The sequence below is a fragment of the Dendrobium catenatum genome, unplaced genomic scaffold, assembly GCF_001605985.2.
Source record: "Dendrobium catenatum unplaced genomic scaffold, ASM160598v2 fragScaff_scaffold_867, whole genome shotgun sequence".
NCBI classification, from domain to species: domain Eukaryota; kingdom Viridiplantae; phylum Streptophyta; class Magnoliopsida; order Asparagales; family Orchidaceae; genus Dendrobium; species Dendrobium catenatum.
The window spans coordinates 7,671-28,773 of record NW_021319329.1 but is presented as its reverse complement, the minus strand read 5'-3'; the positions used below and the strand labels follow the sequence as shown (position 1 = coordinate 28,773).

Below are 21,103 nucleotides of genomic sequence, written 5' to 3'. Positions count from 1 at the left end.
AACTAGGAGACGTGGAACACCAGGTGTGTGGTAGCCATTGGGGGTAACCTCAATTGGTAAACCATAGCTCCGATCCTCTCGAATATCTCGAAGGGGCCAAAGTATCTAGCTGTCAGCTATTCATTCCTCCTATTCGCCATTGTCCTCTGTCTGTAAGGGCGGAGCTTCAAGAATACTCTATCCCCAACTGCAAACTGGATGTTCTTCCTGTGCCCATCCACTGGTTTCTTCATAATTTGTTGATCCCCCAACAGGTGTCTCTTTAACTCCTCTAATACTTTATCTCTTCCCCCCAAGTACTCTGCTGAAGAGACTGGCGTGCAACCCTGCCCAAAATGCACTAAGTGTGGGGGTTCTCTTCCGTACAACACTTTGAAATAGGTCATCTGAGAAGCGGAATGATACAAAGTGTTGTACCAATACTCTGCCCACGCTAGCCACTTGGCCCAAAGCCTAAGTGTCTCCTACACAAAACATTGTCGGTATATCTCTAGGCTCTTGTTGATCACCTCCATCTGCCCCATCCATTTGAGGGTGGTAAATTGTACTCCTCTTAAGAACAGTCCCGTGCAACTTGAATAACTCCCTCCATAAATGGTGGAGGAACACCTTTTCCTTATCGGACACTATAGACTCTAGTCCCGTGCAATCGGACCACCTCTCTGATAAAAGTAATTGTCATTGTCACTACCACGTAGGGATGTCTCAGAGGGATGAAGCGAGCATACTTTCTCAGTCTGTCCACTGCCCCCAGAATCACTGTAAACACCTCAAATCGAGGTAGCCCGTCTATAAAATCCATGGAGACCTCCTACACCCGATCAAGTAGAGCCAAGAGTTGAAGTAATCCCCATGGAGCCATGGTTATATACTTATTCGTCTGACATACCTCATAACTGGCTACGAACACCTCCACATCTTTGTGGTCTTCTACACCCCCAAGTGACCCCTAATCGTACTCTCATGGAACTCCTGCGGTGGGTGTGGAATATGAACGGATGTCATAGGCATCACAAATCTCCCCTGATACAGCAGCCTCTCCCCTTCTAGAGAATAGCTAGGATGGCTATTTCTATCCTCCAGTAAATTTGTCATAATTCTCCCCAGCTCCTCATCTCGTGCACTTTTCTCCTTAATGGCTCTGCAATCCAACATCAGTGGCATCTCCTAAAGCTCCCCCATACATCTGGTCAAGGCATCCTCCGCTTGTTCTCTATCCCGAGCCTATACTGAATTTCAAATTCATATCCCAATAATTTTGAGAACCACCTATAGTGCTCATCTGTCATCATCCTCTGCTCCAACAAGTACTTCAGGCTTCAATAGTCCGTCTTGACAATGAAACGTCGACCCAACAAGTAAGGTCGCCACTTCTTGATGGCTAACACAATGGCCATAAACTCCCTCTTGTATACCAACTTCAGCCAAGCTCTAGCTGTCAACACCTGGCTGAAGTAAGCAATGGGTCGGTGGCTCTGCATGAGTACTGCTTCCAATCCATATCATGATGCCTTCGTCTCCACTACAAAAATTTGACCAAACTCTGGTAGGGTCATGACTGTTAAGGTGGTTAAGGCCTTCTTCAACCTCTCAAAAGTTGTTGTGGTCGCCTCCCCGCATAAGAAGTTATCCTTCTTCAACTGTTCTATCAGTGGCTAGGCGATGTGCTATAACTCATAAATATTCTATAGTATCCTGTCAGCCCTAGAAATCCCCTCAGCCCCCTCAGATTCTTTAGTAGTGGTCATCTTAACATTGTCTCAACCTTAGCCTAATCTACAGCCACGCTCTCCTAAGATACTACATGTCCCAAGTACTCCACAATAGCCTGTGCAAAACAATATTTCTTAAAATTTGTTCTCAACTATTGCTCTTATAACACCTCTAGGACCGTCCTTAAGAGCTCCCAATGTTCCTCATTTGACCTGTTGCACACCAAGATATCATCAAAGAAAACCAACACAAATCTCCTGAGATAGGGTCGGAACACCATGTTTATTAGGGACTGGAATGTAGCTGGGGAATTAGTGAGGCCAAATTTGTCAATGGTGAATGGTGCAACACGGTGCAAAGTTTCCTGTCGAGCCATGGCTCATAGCGCATGACACGGTGCGCATCATTTTGAACTTGGCGCAAAATAAAAAATAATTATAAAAATCATTATATGGATCATATTTTAAAGTATCAATTAAGTTGGGTAAGGCTTCATTGAATATGTTTGTGGTCTAAAATCCAAACCATTAAAGTGAGCTTTAATTTCATCCAATAGTTCTACTAAAATAAATTCTAATAAAACCTAACTAAACTATTTTAATCATATCAAATAATTTTAAAATTAACTATTACATTATTTTACAAATTAAAATATATAAATATTAAAAACTATTTATAATTATATTAAAATATCCCTAAAATTCAAATTCTACGTGTCGTGCACAACTGCGCCATGCACCATTGTATGCACATGACGCAAATGGTACGTGCCAACTTAAACGCACAAGCCATTTTACGCCATTGACAAGTATGTGTAACACCAAAGGCATCACAAAAAAAAAAACTCATAATGTCCCTCATGTATTTTGAAAGCAGTCTTCGGCACATCCTAGTTGAAAGACCTCACTGAATTGTTGTATCAACGTTTGTACTAAAGAGGAATGTCTCCACCCTCCTCCAATCTGATCCCCTCTAATCTTTGTAATTCTAATGGAAAACCTCCCCCCCCCACCTGTATGCTCCTTAGCATGGTTTTGAGTGACACTATAGCTTTGGATAACCTAGCATCTCCCCTGATAACTACTCTTCTCTCCTCCACCACCAGCTCCATGGTCAGTGCCCCCAAGTTAACCTTGGTATTCCCCAAAGTCTACAGCCACTTCATCTACATGATGATGTCAGTGCTGCCTAACTCTAATAGGAAAAAATCCTCCCTCACTTGAATTCCATGTATGGTCAGCAATACTCCCCTACAGATGTCTTTGTCCATCTCCACCTTCTTCTTGCCCATCATTACTCCATAGATTCCTGTATCCACCAAAGTCACGCCTAATTAGTCCACGACCTAGTTGGAAATGAAATTGTGGGTAGCCCCACTATCGATCAAAACGACCACCTCTCGATCTATTATGTCCCTCTTCACCTTCATAGTATGGCTAGGAGTAAATCCTACCACTGAGTTCAAGGAGACCCTTGCCACGTCTAGATGCAACTTTGATGCATTCATGTTTTTAGTCTATTTTGTTTTAAGGTATTTTGAACAATTTTAGTTGTGTTTTATGTTTTTTTTATAAGCCATCCAATGATGGAGAGCATCAAATGATCATGGTAGGAAGTGCTTGGGAATGGAAAGCCTTGGGTTTGCTTGCATTTGGGTCCTTCTTGTCTTTGGGCTGCTTGCTGTTCTCGGTTTGGGGCCTTGGATGTTCACGGGCTAGACTTTGGCTGCTTTGTTTTGAGCTTAAAAATTGGGTTCTACTTGGTGTTAGCTCATTAATGCTTGAACTTAAGTTTAGTAAATACACTTCCTAGCTCATAAAATCAAAAAGGTATTCTTCTATATTTAGCTCATTATTGTGGATTGGACTTGTGTCTCTTCCCTTCCCCTTTGTCTTCTTGGTTTTCTCCTGGCTGTTGCTGTTCCCATGACTCCCCCTCTCGGTTTTCCCCTGGTTATTGTTGTTCCCGTGAAAAGCCTATTGGGGTTCTGCCTCCCTTATCCTGGCCTCCTCGGTTTCTGCTCGCCCCTTGTATGCTAGATTGGAATGAATTTGGCTAATATTTGGGATGTCTTTTTAGCTGTTGTTTGGAATGTCTCTTGGCCTTCTATTTCCCTCTTTTTCATTGGTTTGAATAGAGGTGGGTGGCTGTTTGGTTTCCCCCTTTCTTCCTATATATAGGGGCATATTTGAGGCTTGAAGAGGTTGAAATTTGAGCAAAGTTTCTACTAAAACCTGAGGGTTTCTTCTTGGAAAAGCTTGAAAGCTTGTTCCACCCCCTTTCCTCCTCTCTATTTCGTCTTGGCTTCTAATCCCTTCTTCTCAACGCAAGTTCCACTCCACCTGTATTCTTCTTCTTGAGCTCTTAGAAGTTGTTTGTTGGCTGAAATTTGGAGACATTTATCGGATGAGTTTAGTAGGACGTCGGACCCTTTTGCAGTGGTGGACCCTCGGTTTGCAAGCCTAAGCACAATTTTCATATGTTTTCCTACTCTCGTTGCATGTGAGAAAACCGCTACTCGGTTGTTCTGAGGATAGCATTTTTATGTTATTATTTTCTTTCATTTGATTTGACTTTTGCTTATTCGAACATTTGTTTGGTTGTTTGCAAGCTATAGTGAATCGAGTTTGGTTTTATTTTATCCTTGTATTCTCCAACTTGGCTTTTCTCTCTAGTTTGCACGCATCAAGCTTGGTATCAGAGCGAGTTAGAATATCCATGGTTATTGAGTCTTTTTCTTTTGAAATTTAAGATGGCTAATAATCTGGGGGATTGGCAAAATGTGATACAACAATTAGCGGACTTGCAAAATCAGATGAATGAAATGACTAACACCATTGCTAATCTAAATGTTAACCAACAACATGTCCAAACATCTGAAAGCGAAGAAGAAGTCCCTAGGAACCAAAATAGGCGACAATGAAATTGGGATTTTGGGATTAAAATTGATGTTCACAACTTTGAGGGGAAATTACAACCTGATCTATTTCTCGAGTGAATTGAAAAAATGGATCAATTCTTCGATTGGAAAGAAATTCCTGAAAACATAAAGGTAAAATTTGCAAGATTAAAAACTCAATGGTCATGCTCTTAAGTGTTGGAAAAACTTACAAAACAATAGACTTAGGCGTGGAAAAGAAAAGATACAAAACTGGGAACGAATGCAATAAAAAATAAGGGGAAAATTCTTACCGTCTGATCACGCACGAACACTATTTCAAGAATTTAATAATTTGCGACAAGGAACTCAATCCGTGGAAGAGTACACTGAACTGTTTTTCAAACTTCAATCAAGAAATGATTTAGATGAGTCTGAAGAGAAAATTTTCCCAAGGTATATAAACGGTCTTAAGTGAACAATCCAGGATCAATTGAATATGCATCATGTAATAAAACTTGACGAGGCATATCGTATGACATTAAAACTTGAAAAGCAACATGAAAGAGAAAGGGGTCACAACAAGATAATAGAAACTTATGAACGGCGACCAACTGGTGGGATTAAAAATCAATCTCAAACTTCTGTGGGAATATCGGGTACTAAAGTCAGGTTTTTTGAAAATCAAAATGCAGATAAAGGAAAGGGAATTATGGAATCTAAACCTTCTGAACAACCTAGATTAATTAGGTCATACTACAAATGTAGACTTTATGATCATCTTTCTACGGCATGTAGAAAAAACAACCCACCAAGAAATAATTTCATTGAAAACGATGAAGAGGTAGAGGAACAAGAATAAAACGAATTTGAAACTGAAAATGACATTGAATTAGAGAAAGTTGATGTTGAGGGAGATGAAGACGAAGAGCTTTTGGTAATACGACAAATTTTACCAACAAAAATTGACAACGGGGATAGGTAGCTTAGGAGAAACATTTTCAAAACAACTTGTACGGTTGAGGAAAAAATCTGCACTCTTATGATAGATAGTAGAAGTTCTGGAAATTTTGTGTTACAATTTATGGTTGATAAACTCAAGTTAAAGTCCAAACTGCTTGCTAAATCTTAAAAAATCTCTTGGCTTAAGGAGGGAGGTGTGGTTCCAATCACAAAGCAATGTGTTGTCAACTTAACAATTGAAGGGTCTTTTAAAGATAAAGTTACTTGTGATGTCGTGCCTCATGAAGTCTGTCATATTCTATTGGGTCGACCTTGGCAATTTGATAATAAATTATTCACAACGGAGAAAAGAACACTTATAATTTGATTCAAAACAATAAGGAATTCACTCTCTATCCTCAAAAACATGTGTCTGATTCGCCTGCTAAAAATAACAAGGTTGCCAAAATAAACACTCATGAACTTCTTTTAAATGTGAATGATTTGAAACACTCTGGAGTAGCTTAATTGGTTCTGGAAAAGGAAACTGATTCTATTCTTCAAATTCCTAAAAAAAAAATCGGCCTTTAATAGATTAGTTTTCTAAAATATCACCTAAGGAACTGCCTGTAGGTTTGCCACCAATGAGAGATATTCAACATCATATTAATTTAATACATGGAGCCACTTTGCCTAACTTTCCTCATTATAGGATGAGTTCAACTGAGAATGCTGAACTTTTTAAGCAAGTAATTAGTTTGTTAGAAAAAGGTTTGATTAAAGAAAGCTTAAATCCTTGTGCTGTGCCTGCTTTATTAACTCCTAAAAAAGATAGAACGTGGAGAATATGTGTGGATAGTAGGGCAATAAATAAAATCATCATTAAATATCGATTTCCTATTCCTAGGCTAGATGGCATGCTAGATATGCTAAGCGGTGCAAAAATCTTTTCTAAAATTGATTTGAGAAGTGGGTATTACCAAATAAGAATAAGACCTGGGGATGAATGAAAAACTGATTTAAAACTAAAGAAGGTTTGTATGAATGGCTTGTGATGCCTTTTGGTCTTTCAAATGCTTTGAGCACTTTTATGAGAACTATGAACCATACTTCGAGATCTTTTATTGGAAAGTTTGTTGTGATTTATTTTGACGATATTTTGATTTATAGTATTCACCCTTCTGAGCACTTTAATCATGTGAGACGAGTGTTGCAAACTCTAAGGGAACAAAAGCTATACATCAATCTTAAAAAATGTTCCTTGATGACTTCGAGCTTAACATTTATAGGTTTTATTGTTTCTGCTGAAAGGATAAAAGTTGATCCGATAAAAATTGAGGCAATTCAAAGTTGGTTCACTCATAAAAACATAAGTGAGGTGAGAGGATTTCATGGTTTGGCTTCTTTTTATCGAAGGTTTATTAAGAACTTCAGTTCTTTGATTGCTCATATTACTGATTGTTAAAAAAAAGATATTTAGGTGGACACCTCAAGTTGAACAAACTTTTGAAATCATTAAGGCAAAAATGAGTCAAACTCCCATTATTAGCTTGCCAAATTTTGAAAATATTTTTGAAGTTGATTGCGATGCTTCTCATGTTGGTATTGGTGCTGTGTTGAGTCAAGAGGGAAAAGCTATTACTTATTTTAGTGAAAAGCTGAATAATGCTCGATCCAAATATTCTTCCTATGAATTGGAATTTTATGTTATTGTTCAAGCTTTAAAATTCTGGAGATGTTATTTGATTCAACGGGAATTTGTCTTAAATACCGATAACGAAGCACTACGTTTTATAAGCTCTTAAAAAAATTTGAATAAAAGGCAAGCTAAGTTGGTTTTCTTTTTGCAAAAGTATACTTTTCATATCAAACATAAAACTTGTGTTTTAAACAAAGTTGCTGATGCTTTAAGCCGAAGATCTCATTTGTTAGTAACTATTTATCCAACTATTACTTCTTTTGATTTTTTAAAAGATACTTGTGCAAGTGACCCTGATTTTAAGAGTATTTGGGATTCTTGTCTTGCTTCTGGAACTGATCCTACTGCTCAGTTTGTTATTCATCAAGGATTTTTGTTTAAGGGATTTAGAATTTGCATAACAAAAAAATTGTTGCTTTGGTTAAGGAAAAGTATTTCTAACCTCATATGAGAAAACAAATTGCTAAGCTAGTGAAACAATGTAAAAACTGTCAGGCTTTTAAGGAAACTTATCAAAATACTGGTTTGTATACTCCCCTACCTATTTCAAATAAAACTTGGGAGGATATCTCTATAGACTTTGTTTTGGGATTACCTGTTACTTCTAGAAAACATGATTCTATTTTTTGTGGTTGTGGATCGCTTTAGCAAAATGGACATTTTATTCCTTGCAAGAAAACTTCTGATGCCTCATATATTGTTAATTTGTTCTTTAAAGAAATTATTCGTCTTCATGGTATTCCTCGCACTTTTACTTCTGATAGAGATACTAAATTTTTGAGTCATTTTTTTAGAACACTTTGGGCAAAATTAGAAACTACTCTTCAATTTAGCAGTTTGCATATCATCCACAAATTGACGGGCAAACGGAAGTTGTCAATCGAAGTTTGAGAAACTTATTGAGATGCCTAGCAGGTGAGAAACCATCCCACCCAATGGGATTTGATTTTGCCCCAAGCTGAATTTGCTTACAATAATTCTGTCAATCGCTCCACTTGCAGAACTCTATTTGAAATCATTTATGGTCAGCCTATACCTAACATTTTAGATATAAATTGTTTGCCTTTGCCAAATAAAATTAATGCTGAAGCTTCTGAAACATTTGACCATATCAAAATTGTCCAACAGCAAGTCCTTGAAAAAATTTGAATGGCTAATGTTAAGTACAAAACTAATGCTGACAAACATCGTAGGGAAGTTTATTTCAAATAAGGAGATTTGGTTATGGCTTACTTTCGTAGCCAACGATTTCTTGTTGGTACTTTCGAAAAATTAAGCAGGAAGAAATTTGGGCTTTTTCATGTTCTAAAAAAATTAGGCTCAAATGCTTATCTATTGGATCTTCCTTCTACTGTCGGCACTTCTTCTATGTTTAATGTTTCTGACCTTTCTTTATATGAAGGAAATTCTGAAGTTCATGTGAAAAATGAAACTTTATCACTCTCCACATCTATTTTAAGTTATGATGAACGGGTTGAAGATGTTATTGATGTCAAGGTTACTAAAATTCGGCATGACGAACAAATGAGATTCTTGGCAAAATGGAAGAATCATCCTTTGACAGGCTGTACTTGGATGGATGCAAAAGAGCTGAAAAAGCATCATCCGAAGCTTTATATTAGTTATTTTTTTATAAGCTATCCAATGATGGAAAGCATCCAATAATCATAGTAGGAAGTGCTTGGCCATGTCAAGCCTTGGGTTTGCTTGCATTTGGGTCCTTGTCCTTGGGCTACTTCTTGTTCTCGTTTGGGGCCTTGGCTGTTCACGGGCTGGACTTTGGCTGCTTTGTTGAGCTTAAAAATTGGATTCTACTTGGTGTTAGCTCATTAATGCTTGAGCTGAAGTTTAGCTTATTAATTGGAGTAAATACACTTCCTAGCTCATGAAATCAAAAAGGTATTCTTCTATATTTAGCTCATTACTGTGGAGTGAACTTGTGTCTCTTCCCTTCCCCTTAGTCTTCTCGATTTTCTCCTGACTGTTGTTGTACGTGTGACTTACCCTCTCGGTTTTCCCCTAACTGTTGTTGTTCCCAAGAAAAGCATGTTGGGGTTCCGCCCCCCCCCCCCCCCCCCCCTCCCCCCCCCCCCCCCCTCCTGGCCTCCTTAGTTTCTGCTGGTTTTGCCCCTTGCATGCTGGATTGGAATGAATTTGGCTGATATTTGGGATGTCTTTTCAGTTACTGTTTGGAATGTCTCTTGGCCTCCTATTTCCATCTTTTTCATTGGTTTGAATAGAGGTGGGTGGCTGTTTCGTTTCCCCCTATCTTCCTATATATAGGGGCTGAGTTGAGGCTTGAAGAGGTTGTTGAAAATTTGAGCAAAGTCTGTACTAAAGCCTGAGGGTTTCTTCTTCTTGGAAAAGCTTGAGAGCTTGTTCCCCCCCCCCCCCCTTTCCTCCTCTCTATTTCATCTTGGCTTCTAACCCCTTCTTCTCTACGCAAGTTGCACTCCACCTGTATCCTTCTTTTTGAGTTCTTGGAAGTTGTTTATTGGCTAAAATTTTGAGACATTTGTCGAAGGAGTTTAGTAGGACGTTGGACCCTTTTGCAATGGTGGACCCTCGGTTTGCAAGCCTAAGCACAATTTTCATATATTTTCCAACTCTCATTGCATGTGAGGAAACTGCTAGTCGGTTGTACTGAGGATAACATTTTTTATGTTATTATTTTATTTTGTTTGATTTGACTTTTGCTTATTCGAACATTTGTTTGATTGTTTGAAAGCTATAGTGAATCGAGTTTGGTTTTATTTTGTCCTTGTGTTCTTCAACTTGGTTTTTCTCTCTAGTTTACACGCATCAAATTTGCCCTCCACCTCATTCTCACTCCCACCACCCTCCTCAACTTCCTCGTCATCACAGATGGTGAGAACCTAACGAGTTTGGTCATTGCACCGGTGCCCCGGATTACACTTCCCATCACATCGGAAGCATAATCCATTTGCCCTTTTTTCTTGCACGTCAATCTCAGTCATCTTTTAAAATTTCCCCCATTTCCTCCTACAGGCTTCACCCTTGGGATCTCACGAAGACTGCCCCAGTGTGGGCCCCTTGGGTGCTAAGAAAATGGTGATCATCCTGTATGCAACTGAATTACTGCTCTAGCTCCCCTCTCCTAGTACTTCTGATCCTCCACCAACAGAGCTAGCTCCATCACTTCTCCCAAGTCTCAGGGCCTCATGACTCTCACTGCTGCTTAGATCCCATATTCGGTCCCCTTCAGAAAATTCCCCTTCAGAACAATCGATCCAGTCGACTTTCCATGTACTAAAATCTCTTACCTTATTCTGCCACCGAGCCTTCTTGTACTAGGGCAGGCAAAAAATTGCTCATAGAAGTCCCCTCCTCTGCTAGTTCGAAAACGTTCCATTAAGCACTCTTTGAACTCCCTCCAACTATGTATGGGTCACCACATATCTCTCCACTGGTACCAAGCCAACATCTTCCCTTCCAAACATAGGCCAACTGACGTCAATTTCTCCTCTTCCATCAAACCATTAAAGGCAAAATCTCTCTCTACCTTGTAAATCCACCTGTGTGCATCCTCCCCATCAAAGATGGACATCTTTAGCTTCTTGACCTTCAGATCTTCTCCATTTTACCTAATTCGTCTATAATTTCCCCCTCCCTTGCTAGAGCCCAAGAATACCAAGGAAACACGAAATTTTGGCAATACTCACGATGACCATAACCCTAAGAAAATGTACTCCTTAATGCATACAATCTAGAAGGAAACATCTAAACAACCCCTACATTCAAAATTCCATCCTAAATCCCCCTCAAAACTTCCCTAACTGGCATTGTTGGATCTCCCAAATCGCGCGGCTCATGCGGGAGGCAGACTTTGTTCTGCCTCGTATAAACCCGGGCCGGTCCAGTGTAGCCTGACTAGGCCGGTCTAACACAATTCCATGTAATCTCCTATTTATTAAATAGTTGATCGAGAAAATTTCATGTATAGAAGAAGAGGGTCAACCAAATATATGTAAGAATTATTTTATTATATGTTTAAACTAGAAACTATTTTAGTGTCACTTCAGATAAACTTGGACGTTTATTTTATTGATTATGTTGTAGAAAGAATTGTGATATTCATTCAACAGTTTGTTCTCTCGCTAACTTGAGACACCAAGAAGGGTCATGACACAAACTAAGTTCATTTTTGTTCTCAGTCCACGCGGTATTCTTAAATTTTATGTTCGAGTGCTTAGCATGCTTGTCGGAAAATATGTGGGCAATTTGACATTAGCAACTGATGGTTTTTAAAGAATATGCATACACAGTTCATTCATATGATGTATTTCACATGCTTTTTGATGTACTATAAATTTACACATTCATTAACACATTTGCACTAGCTTTTCCCACTCTTTGGTGCACTAGCACACTTTTTAATCCACTTTGTATAATGCACTCACATTTTTCCACTTTCTATAATGCACTCACATTTTTTAAATGCAATTGCTTAATATATACACAAGCTTTTCATTATATTTGTATAATGCATTTGCATGAATTTCAATGCATTTGCATGAATTTCAATGTATTTGCACGCATTTCAGTGTATTTGGACAACATATTTACACATTTAGGTGCATTCCTATGTTGTTTAATGCACTTATATAAATTTTTTGTGCACTTACCATGCTTTTCAAAGCACTTGCATGACTTCCAATGTATTATATTTGAGTTGAACATTACCTCATAGAACACATAAAAGTCTTCAAATTCTCATTTAACTATTTGTGTTAATATTATGTCATTGAGATGCTCACAAAGTTTTCATTTTAAGCTCAATATTTCACGTTTTGTCCGCTTTCAACTACTTGTTTTGAATCTAGTGGCTAGCATGAGTAAGAATCTTACCATATTTTTTAGATGTGATTGTCTGTCCACATGTGGTTGGATTTTACCTAGGTGGTTCCCGTGGGTAATCTTTCTTTGACTGTAAATAGAGGCGTTAGTGCAATTTATTTTTACCCCCAATTTTTAATTCATAGTTCATAGTATTCTAAGTGAATGAATGTTATTTTTGTGTTTGTTGGCAAGCTACCAACTCCTATTCTTACTCATTAGCGAGCTTTCAAGTCCCCTCAAAATTCTATGTAAGTTTTGTTAGTGTTCAATTATATCCCTTTGAACTGATTAATCATTTTAGCTGAGTGATTCAATTCAGGTAAAAAGGAGCGTTCTTTCTATCCCTCATTTTATAAATTTACACTTCTCATATTCATTTTAGCCGAGCGATTCAATTTAGCAAAGTCTTTTTTTTTGTCTTTCAAGAAACTTTTTTGCGAAATTTTGATAAACTCTCGATATCTCTTCTATGTAGTGACGTCCATGGGGAATCTGAACCTACCCAACATACAACGAAAGGCATGCATTATTGATATCCTAAGATACTATGACCATAATATTCAAAACACAATTTGCAAAGAAAGACACACATGGGCTACCTGCACGAAAAAAAATTTCAACATAGAATACTTCCCTCATCGTTCTAAGAAAGGTGTGCATAGATCTTATCAACCACATCACAAGCATCACCTACGAATTTCACCTATCGTGTTAAGAAGAGTGCATATGAGGTCGCGCCAGTCGCGCCAAACGCGACATAATTAGAATTTTAGGAGTTTTGCGTTGTTGCATTTTTTGTACTTGCATGTGAGACAATCAACAATGATTTTGGTGAAATAATAAGGTGATGATTTTGACATCCCCTTTTTCTTTTTTGAGAATTCTTTTTTTTTTTACTTTTTTTCTTCTCTAGGCTTTTTATTTTATTATTTTTTTTAGAGAAAATAGAAATAGAGATAAGATAGGGAGTAGTTGGGGGAGAGAAAGTTACATTGAGATAAAGAAAGAGGGAAAGATAGGGTGTGGTAAAGAGAAAAAGGGTAGAGAAAGTTAAAGAAAGATAAAGAAAGAGGGAAAGCGAGAGTGTGCTACAAGGAGAAAGGTGACGGGTGGATGGAAATGGCATCATTCAAATGATGGATGAATAAAATCAAGCTACAAAGGAGCTGAACCAAACCAATTTACAACTCATTTTAGAACCATACTTAATTATGGATGAATTTTTGTATTGTTTTTAGTTAGATTTGTTTTATTAGATTTACTTATCTTTTTTAATGACATTAGGTTTCATAGGTCATCAAAATATAATCAAATAAGAAAATATCTCCATAATTTGGGGTAGAGAATAATACCTTGAAGAGGATTCTGAACTCTCGTACTGGTTGTACCGCAAAAGGGGTAGAACAGCCTCAGGAAGATTCTTCTCTGATTGTTTTTTTTGTGTAGCATCCTCAGCCAAACATTCATGGCCATTTTGGACAGCATAGTCTGGCGCATCTTCAGCTGTATGATCTTCTGGTTCTACAATGACTTGAAATGTCTCCTTGATATTTAAGGCTCCATTAGTCTCTTGGCACACCTCAGGCATCTTGTTATCAATAGAATTCACTTCATCTGCTGCCCTCTGAGGGGAAGCAAATTCAGTAGTAGGTGTAGAGCATTCAATGTTATCATCTTCATCACCATCAGACAAAATTATGACATCCCTACCATTAGCTTGTCCATGGTTTTTTTTCTCGTCATAACATTCAGGAGATTCCAGGCACAGCATGTCAATCCCTTTCTTCAACTGTTGTAACCTTTCTTCGGTGAATATGCTACACCAGAAAATAATGAATAAACAGTCACTTTGGTGAAAAGGAAAAAGAGAATATATGCATACATCATCATCATCATTATCATCACCATCATCATCACCCACCTATTTTGAACAAATATACAGGCCCCCCCTCCCTCCCAATGTGGTGCATCGCAGGAGCAACAATCTTAAAGTTTCATGTCATAATCTACAGTGAAATATTTTCTCTTGCTGAATAATGACAATTTATAAACTCCATTGAGACTTCAGTATTAGATTTAACTATTCATAATCTTCATCAAGGATATTGCTTGCTAAATTTGATGTCCTTTACAATTACAATTACCTAGCTGTGATGAAGGGCCCGTTTGGGACAGTCAAAATTGTCTATAAAATTAATTGTGGAGCAAAAATAGAAAAAAAAAACTAATTAATATAAAAGTATGATTTTTCAAAATTGTTGTAATTAATATAAATTTTTACACTTCAAAAAAAAAAATAAGACTATTTTTTCTTGCAACTATCACATTCTACTAGTTATGGTTGTGAAGAGCACCTCACCACACACACACAAAAAAAACAGCATAAATGTAGTAACCAAATAGAGATTTGTAAGCAATGCGTAAAGCTAATATATGAAAACATTGTCCTAAATACACCCTAAGTTTGTAAGCAACGTGTAAAGTTAACATGGTCATGATTTATTCACCATTTCCAGTAGCTTGACTAATAAATGCAGAAATAGTCTTCATGTTTGCTAAAGTTTATGTTCAAGACTGTTATTATGCAATTACACTCTGTAATATGCAACTCATATTTGCATTTCTTCTCGTTTAGAGAGGGATTAAAAAGAAAAATCAAACCCTGAAATGCTAATCATTATAGACGTAAACCAGGTCAAAGATAAAAGACAATAAATTGCTAGAATAGGTGATGAAGGATCATCAAAGTCCTAGAGGACTCCAAATTAATCATTTGCACAATGATAGATTTACTCATAAACATCATTTTTCTTTGCATGTTTGCTATGAATATTTGAGCCATTTTAATAATTGAGTAATTTTATTCTATACTGAACAATCATGTTATTTGTTTGCTCAGTATGACTTCTAAGTTTTCTATAGTCATGCACTTCCCTACTATATGTGAAGAGTCATTTGATCCTCAACACAGTTGGGATTAAATTCTTAGAAACTAAGGGCGTAAACAAATACCATGAACATCCATTAGAAGGGGCTGGAACGCCTGCATTCCTGATCTATGAAGGATGTGGCACTCTACTCAACAATACAGAATGCCCCAAAATAACTTCCTGAAGTCTTTCATAGTACTATTTCTCAACTTTTTATTTTTACCAATCAATGTATTATAAGCAAGATGTTACAGCTTATTAGACCACAAAGTAAAAAAAACTTGTAGGCTTTATAGAAAATTTTCAATCCATGTTAATGTAGTGAAAGCTACGGATACTTGACAATGATAAAATGCAACAAATAACAGTTCCGTTTACCAAACAAGGCATATGAGAACCACTATTCTTTTCTCTGCTAATGAATAATGAATAATGAATTAATGAATTAAGAGGATTTTATCCAAAAGATACTTCGCCAGTCGCTCTCTCTCTATGATTAGCATGCAATTCAAGATTGTTTTATGCTTTGTATATTAAACATTTATTCTATATAGATTAGTTAATTATTTATTTGTAAGCTTCATTATTGCGCATTATTAACAAAAATTTATAATTCTGAAGGATATTCTGGTTGATTGCAGTAGATTGCAATATAACATTGTGAGAGGAGCTTTCATTGAAAGAAAAGAAAAAAGGGAGAAAAAAAAAGAGCATATCAAGGACATCTTTCGGTCTTTCACAACATGCTAAAGTTACAAGACACAGCTAATAGCCCCGCAAGAGGAAAAAAATGGGTTACAAGGACAAAATTCAACTTCCTTACTGTTGAAATATAGGGGAAGTCAAGCAAAAGAAATCAAATGGCGAATATCTAGATACATATTGGAATTTTTGTTGAAATATGGGAAGGATGGGGAAAAGAAATATTTTCCACTAAAATAAAGGCTTCGACAAGGTACCACCAGGAAAAAGTAAATGTAACCATTTTCAGAGACCTTTTGGTGAAAGGATATTGATTTCAGACATTTCATCCAGTAAGGTATAATTAGTGGTAAAAGAGATGTTTTTAGCACAGGTAACCAAACAAGCAGAAAAAATCGAAGGTAGCAAAATGAGACCTAAGAATAAACTTAATATTCTAGCATGTTCTGTTATAGCCACTATCCAATCAAGACAGGTGACATCAATAGCATGATTGATAGCTTTTTTTTCAGTTTTATATACTGATGTATGCTCTTTCATATAAGAACGATACCCAAAACCCAGTGTAATTAAATGCATGCTTCAAAAGAGCTTTAGTAGAGCAGCGAAGCAATGTGCAAGGATTGCACATCTTTTGCTTGTGAAGCACAAGCTCAAAGCAAAGCAAGCATGCTGCACAACCTTGCGGCATCTAGTTGTAGTGTTGTGCGCTCAATTCTGGGTTTAAAATTCTTGGTTTGGTTTAGCAATGCCATAATAACTATGCATGAATGTTCGATTCTCATTGTTTCTCATAGTGGTTGAGTCATCGTTGCTCATATATTCTTACTCTATCCTGCTTGACCTATTCTCCTCTTAATGGTTCTTCTCATCATTATCTTACCTGCTAAATTTTTTTATATGTTTCTAGATGTTTTTTGTTATTGACGCAGTAACTTCTAAATCACGGACTTCTTCTTGAGATTGATCAATACCAAATATTCAAACTCACTCACTTCACACTACCTCAACCTCTTCATCTCATGCAGGTTGCTCAATCTCTTGATTTTGAAACATTTTTTCATCTATGAATTTTGATCTCTTTTTAGCTTTCAAATAGCTAAAAAATCATTATTATGTAATGCATCATTATATTTTAAGAAAATCATTATCATATATAATTTAAATTTGATTAATTAAAAGGAATATTTTATGCAAATAATATGCATATATGTCATGAACACTTTAGTACATCAAAGCCTCACTTTGCTTTGCACTTTGTGCATTAAAGTAAAAAAAGAAAAAAGAAAAAAAACATTGCACATCACCTTACACTTAACACTTTGAAAACGCTACTAAAAAGTAAAATTAATAACTTAAGTATCACAAATAAACTCAAAATAATTTACTTTTGTTTTAAGCTTATACAAGACCGTAAGGCTAGTTATTAATTATTGAAGTGTTATTGGATAATTGTTTCCAACAAAATCCCCTCTTCCAAGTCGCTTTACCCTTAAAATTCCATTTCTCAATTCCAGCACCTTGGAAATTAACCCCTTATCAGTAAGTTTTCCCACTACCTAGCTTTTTTTTCTTTTAGGGGTTGTTTGATTTGAAGTAAAAGGATGCAGAATATTCAAAATGTAGTAGTTTTGAAAATATTAATATTTTGTTTAAAGAAAAAAAATGCAGAGTAAAATTTTAAAGTATTTTGAATTCACCCTGCAGTTCATTTTTTGGTGAATTTGAAAATCATTAAAATTGGTCAATTTACAAAAACACTATAAATTCTATCATTCTTGCCACCAACCTCCGTTAACCGCTAGTCATTGTTGCTACCCGCCGACCACCATACCACCTTCATTTAGGCTTTACACTATATTCATATTACTTAAAGCTAAACAAGATAAAGTAATCGTCTGCATTTATTTTTGCATTCATCCAAATAACTTCAAATATACTACGTTCACTTTACATTATATTTCAGTTTATACTACATTTCTTTTTCATCCAACCAAACAGCCTCTTAACAAACATTTTGTTTCTCCAAACCCCCCCCCCCCAAACAAATACCCCCCCCCCCAAACAAATCTTACATTTTTCGCAATCCAGGCTAGTGAAAATTAAAATCTCTTCGTTTCTAACCCCACATTGCATCAATCTTTTACATCGGAGCAAGCATATAATCTTGTGTGAATGAATCAAGGCTTGTAGTTTCCTACATCGACAGTTCTGCTGTCTGGGAAGGAGCGGACAACAGTTCTGCAGTCAGGTGAGTAGATAGCTGTTTTTTTTTTTTTTTTTTTTTTTTTTTTTACAAAAAGAAGCAAGCTTTAAATCTTAGATCTTGAAATAACTTTCCAACACAAACACTTTAAGTTCCAAAGAAATGACAAACATAAACATCAATCAGATAACAACAGTCTCACCTAATAAGGGTTTTCAACAACAAAACTTACTCACTCAGACAAAAATAAATAAAGATAACTGATGATAATTTAATTCTAAAAGTACTCTTATCTGCCTTTGCAACAGTAGCAGCAGCCTGTCCTCTGAGTCTCCCAGTTCTTCTTGCAGCAATGAGACCAACCTTCTGTCCTGGAGGAGCGTCGTGTCGAATAGTAGAGGCATGACCAATATGCTTGTGGTTTCCTCCTCCATGGGGATGTTCTACTGGGTTCATAGAAACACCACGAACCTTTGGCCAGCAGTTTCTCTTCACTCTATATTTGTGATAGGCATTGCCTGCTTTGCGAAGAGGTTTTTCGGTTCTACCACCACCTGCAACTTGCCCAATCATAGCACGGCAGCCACTTGGGACAATTTTCTTTGCACCAGATGGGAGCTTAATCCTACTGGTGCCGTTACCGGGGTTATGGCTAATGACAATAGCATAGTCCCCAGACGCCCTTGCGAGCACTCCACGGTCTCCGACGTGGTGCTCAATGTTGCAAATGACAGCGCCCTCAGGGATGGAGCGCATAGGGAGAACATTTCCAACCATGAGGGAGGCTTTGCAGCCGCAATACATGAACTAGCCGGTGTACATTCCCTCAGTCGCGACGAAGAGCTCCTTCTGGTGCTTGTAACATAAGGGGTGGCGGAAGGTAATGCGGGCAAGGGGCGCACCGCGGCCAGGGTCATGGATGATGTCGGTGACCACGCCCTTCAGATATCCATTGCCCTCGCTGAAGTCGAGGTTGCGGAAGCGAGATGGGCCCTTGCGATGGTGGGTATGGGATCGGAAAACCGACCCAGCGCCCTTTCAGCCACTATGATCGAATCACTCTGCTCATGGCGATGAGGGCAAGGAAGGATGAGAAGAAGAATGGAGGGAAGAAGTAGACAGCTTCATTAGGCAATTATAGGGAGGCGGATAGCGGGTGCTGCACTTCTTGGTAGAGAGGAAGGAAGGAGGAGAGGAATAAATAGCTAACTAGAGGCTGTTGGAAAGAAAGACACCACCACATAGCTCAGCTAGGATATAGGGAAGAGAAATCTGGACAGATTTTAAGTTTCTTGATTAGCACCAAAAAACTGATTACAAGAAAAGGTGGTGGTCATTATTTATAAGACAAGAGTACCTCTAGAGTCCTCTAGAGAGGGAAATAACAAAAAAATTTCAAAAAGAAATTTAGAAAAAAAATCAAAATATAGAAATTGGAACAGAAAAGAAGCCCTGGTTGGCTTGAACTGAACTGGCCCCTAGCTCGCATATCAGTCTCCTCGACTTGGAGAGGCTTCAACATATTCTAAAGCCGGATCTTCATAGTAAGGGCTTAAGTCAAACACGTTAAAGGTGGCACTGGTAGGCATTGTTATTGATGTGCTTATGAAACAAAAAGGGCCATGGATCTTGAGTTTTAATTTGCTATGAGCACCAAGGGGAAACCTTTCTTTGCATAATTTGATCCACACCGAGTATCCTTCCTTAAAAGTGCAATGTTTTCTAGATTGGTTGGCCTGTGTTTGGTGTTTTGCATTTTGTTTCTTGCTTTTCTCCTGCACTTGTTCGTAAAGTTATTAAACATCTTGAATGCAAAATTCTATTTCGGGGTTGCAGTTTGTAAGGACAATGTGTGGAATCAAATTTATAAGGTGGGATTTCTCCCATAAACCACCTTAAAAGGACTACGACTCATTGTTTGGCTGTGAAATATGTTATAAGCAAATTCCCATTGGTGAATGTTTTCCAAAAAAAACTCCTTAAGAGGTTTCCCAAACTCTGATTGATAGTTTTTGCTTGTTCATCTATTTCAGGATGTGTTGTGGACTCGAACTATACCTTAGTACCAAGTTTACCCCATAAGGTCCTCCAAAAATGGCTAAAAAATTTGACATCTAAATCAAATGTAACTATTTTGGGAATGCAATGAAATCAAACGATCTTTAGAAAATAAAGATTGGCTATATTTGTAGCATCCAATATCTTCCTACATGGTACAAAATGAGCCATCTTTATAAGTTGATCAACAATAACCATGATGAAACCCTTGTGGGGTTGTGTTGTAGGAGGGCCCACAACGAAATCCAAATTGTCATCAGTCCTTTAATCGATGATTTTTGCTATCAAATAGCACAACAAATAAATGGTTATGACCAAGCCCCTCTAAAAGGGTGATTTTTCCACGAAATTATACTATTAAATTACGGCCATGGCTAGAGCCTGTATGTTCCCCATTACTCAAAACAATTGAGTAATTAATCATAGGGCATACTTAATAGAGCACAAAGCCCTCTATTAACTTGGGTAGACTCGAATTTATCCCCTTAAACAAGATTCACCTCAAGTCTATAAAATTTTCTTAGACGAAGCAAATCATGGCTACTGATAAGGATCCTTCAGTCAGGTTAGATCAACTACCTCATCTGACTAAGTAGACTAATAACCACGCAACGCAAGACGACATAACTATGGGATCTTGATCGGGCTTGACATCATCCTCCCACCATCCATTTTAAGTGTACGATGATAAATTTCAAATCCTAAAAGTAAAAATTAAAACCCTAAAACTATCGTTACTATACATGGAGTACTTAGTGTATATCTAACAAATAGCCTTAATCGAAAACTCTCTTTTATCAATGAGAGAAGTAACCAACCATAGGGGCTTGCATTTATGAAAAATCTAGAACCAGATCCTAGAGTTCTCGTGAAATGAGAGCTAAATCTCTAAGTAGAGTCTTACCTTAAATCTAATCTGCCTTTTAAAAATTTGACTCAGAACCTAATCTACAAAAACTATCCTCAAGAAAAGGTGTGGAAAGGTTAGGGTGCAAATTTTCATATCCCAAAAGCACAACTAAGAAGAACTAACCCATCAAAATTGAAATTTCAATAGGTTGGTGATGAAATAAAGAAATTTTGTACTTTTTATTTTATTTGAACAATAGTATATT

The 21,103-nt window shown here is 37.3% G+C and overlaps 1 protein-coding gene and 1 pseudogene across 2 annotated transcripts in view; both read right to left on the bottom strand.

Annotated features, from left to right (window-relative positions):
• Nucleotides 1-21,103, bottom strand: part of LOC110106365 — a gene marked incomplete at its 5' end in the record, with an annotated part of 53,550 nt that overhangs the window by 26,738 nt on the left and 5,709 nt on the right. For both annotated transcript variants that reach the window (XM_028697086.1, XM_028697087.1), the window contains 1 exon segment: nucleotides 13,445-13,909. In XM_028697086.1, coding sequence (XP_028552919.1) covers nucleotides 13,445-13,909 — 465 coding nt within the window.
• Nucleotides 18,036-20,248, bottom strand: LOC110106366 (annotated as a pseudogene).